This window comes from Nicotiana tomentosiformis, chromosome 2 (genome assembly GCF_000390325.3).
Source record: "Nicotiana tomentosiformis chromosome 2, ASM39032v3, whole genome shotgun sequence".
NCBI classification, from domain to species: Eukaryota; Viridiplantae; Streptophyta; class Magnoliopsida; order Solanales; family Solanaceae; genus Nicotiana; species Nicotiana tomentosiformis.
Genome location: NC_090813.1, coordinates 162,578,484 through 162,579,964, shown reverse-complemented (window position 1 = coordinate 162,579,964; position 1,481 = coordinate 162,578,484). Strand labels below are relative to the sequence as shown.

The window sequence follows — 1,481 nt, the reverse complement described above, 5'->3', positions numbered from 1 at the left end:
GAGAGTTGGAGACAGATACTCCATATCAATAGGTGGTTGAGATTGCACAGAGGTTGGGGGGGGGTGGGTATGCGAGGCCGTGAGATAGATGATAGGGAGAAAAAGAGACCTCGAGGTATAAGATGATTTAGTGATGGTCATGCTACAACTACGGCCCATCATGGTAGAGGCTATGTGAGTCGTCCAGTTCATTCAGCACTTCTATCGTCTAGTGGTGCTCCGGATATTCCGAGGTCTCAAGTTTCACACTTTGCTCAGCCACTTTCTAGTGCACCTCCTGCACGGGGTCCCGTCAGCGGTCAGTCCAGCCGACTAGGCCCGAGTCAGTCCCAGCCGCCAGGCCCACCAAGAGCTTTCTTTGAGTGTGGTGATACCCGACACATTGTTAGAGACTTCCCCAGACTCAACAGGGGTGAACCTCCCCAGGATACTCAGGCTCCACGGATTTAGTCAGGTCCACAGACTTCCTAGGCCATGGTTGCTGCCCCAGTTGCCACTCCACCCGCACAACCATCTAGGGGTGGGGGGACGGGAGGGTAGAGGTCGCCTTTGAGGAGGAGGCCATGCCAGATTCTATGCTTTTTCGGCTAGGACGAAGGCAGTTGCTTCAGACTCAGTCATTACAGGTATGGTTCCGGTTTTCCATAGAGATGCATCGGTCGTATTTGATCCGGGATCCAGTTATTCATATGTGTCCTCTTACTTTGATCCATATTTAGATATATCTCTTGATCTTTGAGTTCTCCTGTTTATGTGTCCACACCCGTGGGATATTCTATTGTTGTGGACCGTGTGTATTGGCCGTGTTTAGTTGTTATTGGTGGTTTTGAGATCAAACTTGATCTATTGTTACTTAGTATGGTAGACATTGATGTTATCTTGAGCATGGACTGGTTGTAGCCCTATCATGCTATTCTAGATTGTCACACCAAGACTGTGACGCTGGCTATACCAGGTTTACCATGGTTAGAGTGGAGGGGTACATTAGATTATGTTCCTAGCAGGGTTGTATCATTTCTAAAGGCTCAGCAGATGGTTAAGAAGGGGTGTGATGTTTATCTATCCTTCGTGAGGGATATCAGTGCTGATACTCCTACCATTGAGTCAGTTCTGGTAGTGAGAGACTTTTCAGATGTATTTCCAGTGGATGTTCCAGGCATGCCGCCCGATAGGGATATCGATTTTGGTATTGACCTATTGCCAGACACTCAACCCATTTCTATTCAACCATATGGTATTGCCCCAGCGAAACTGAAGGAGTTAAAGGAGTAGTTGCAAGAGTTTCTTGATAAGGATTTTATTCGGCCTAGTGTGTTGTCTTGGGGTGCTCTGGTCTTGTTTGTGATGAAAAATGATGCTTCTATGCATATGTGTATTGATTATCGGCAGTTAAATAAGGTTACAGTGAATAACAAGTATCCATTGCCATGCATTGATGACTTATTTGATCAGCTACAAGGTGCCAGAGTGTTCTCAAAGAT

At 46.7% G+C, this 1,481-nt stretch overlaps 1 protein-coding gene across 1 annotated transcript; it reads left to right on the top strand.

Moving 5' to 3' along the window:
• Positions 1–563: 563 nt before the first annotated feature.
• On the top strand, positions 564–1,272 carry LOC138905969 (uncharacterized). The gene is made up of 2 exons (XM_070194483.1): positions 564–626; positions 901–1,272. Exons 1-2 carry the CDS (start codon positions 564–566, stop codon positions 1,270–1,272), a joined length of 435 nt encoding a protein of 144 aa, XP_070050584.1.
• Positions 1,273–1,481: the final 209 nt, after the last annotated feature.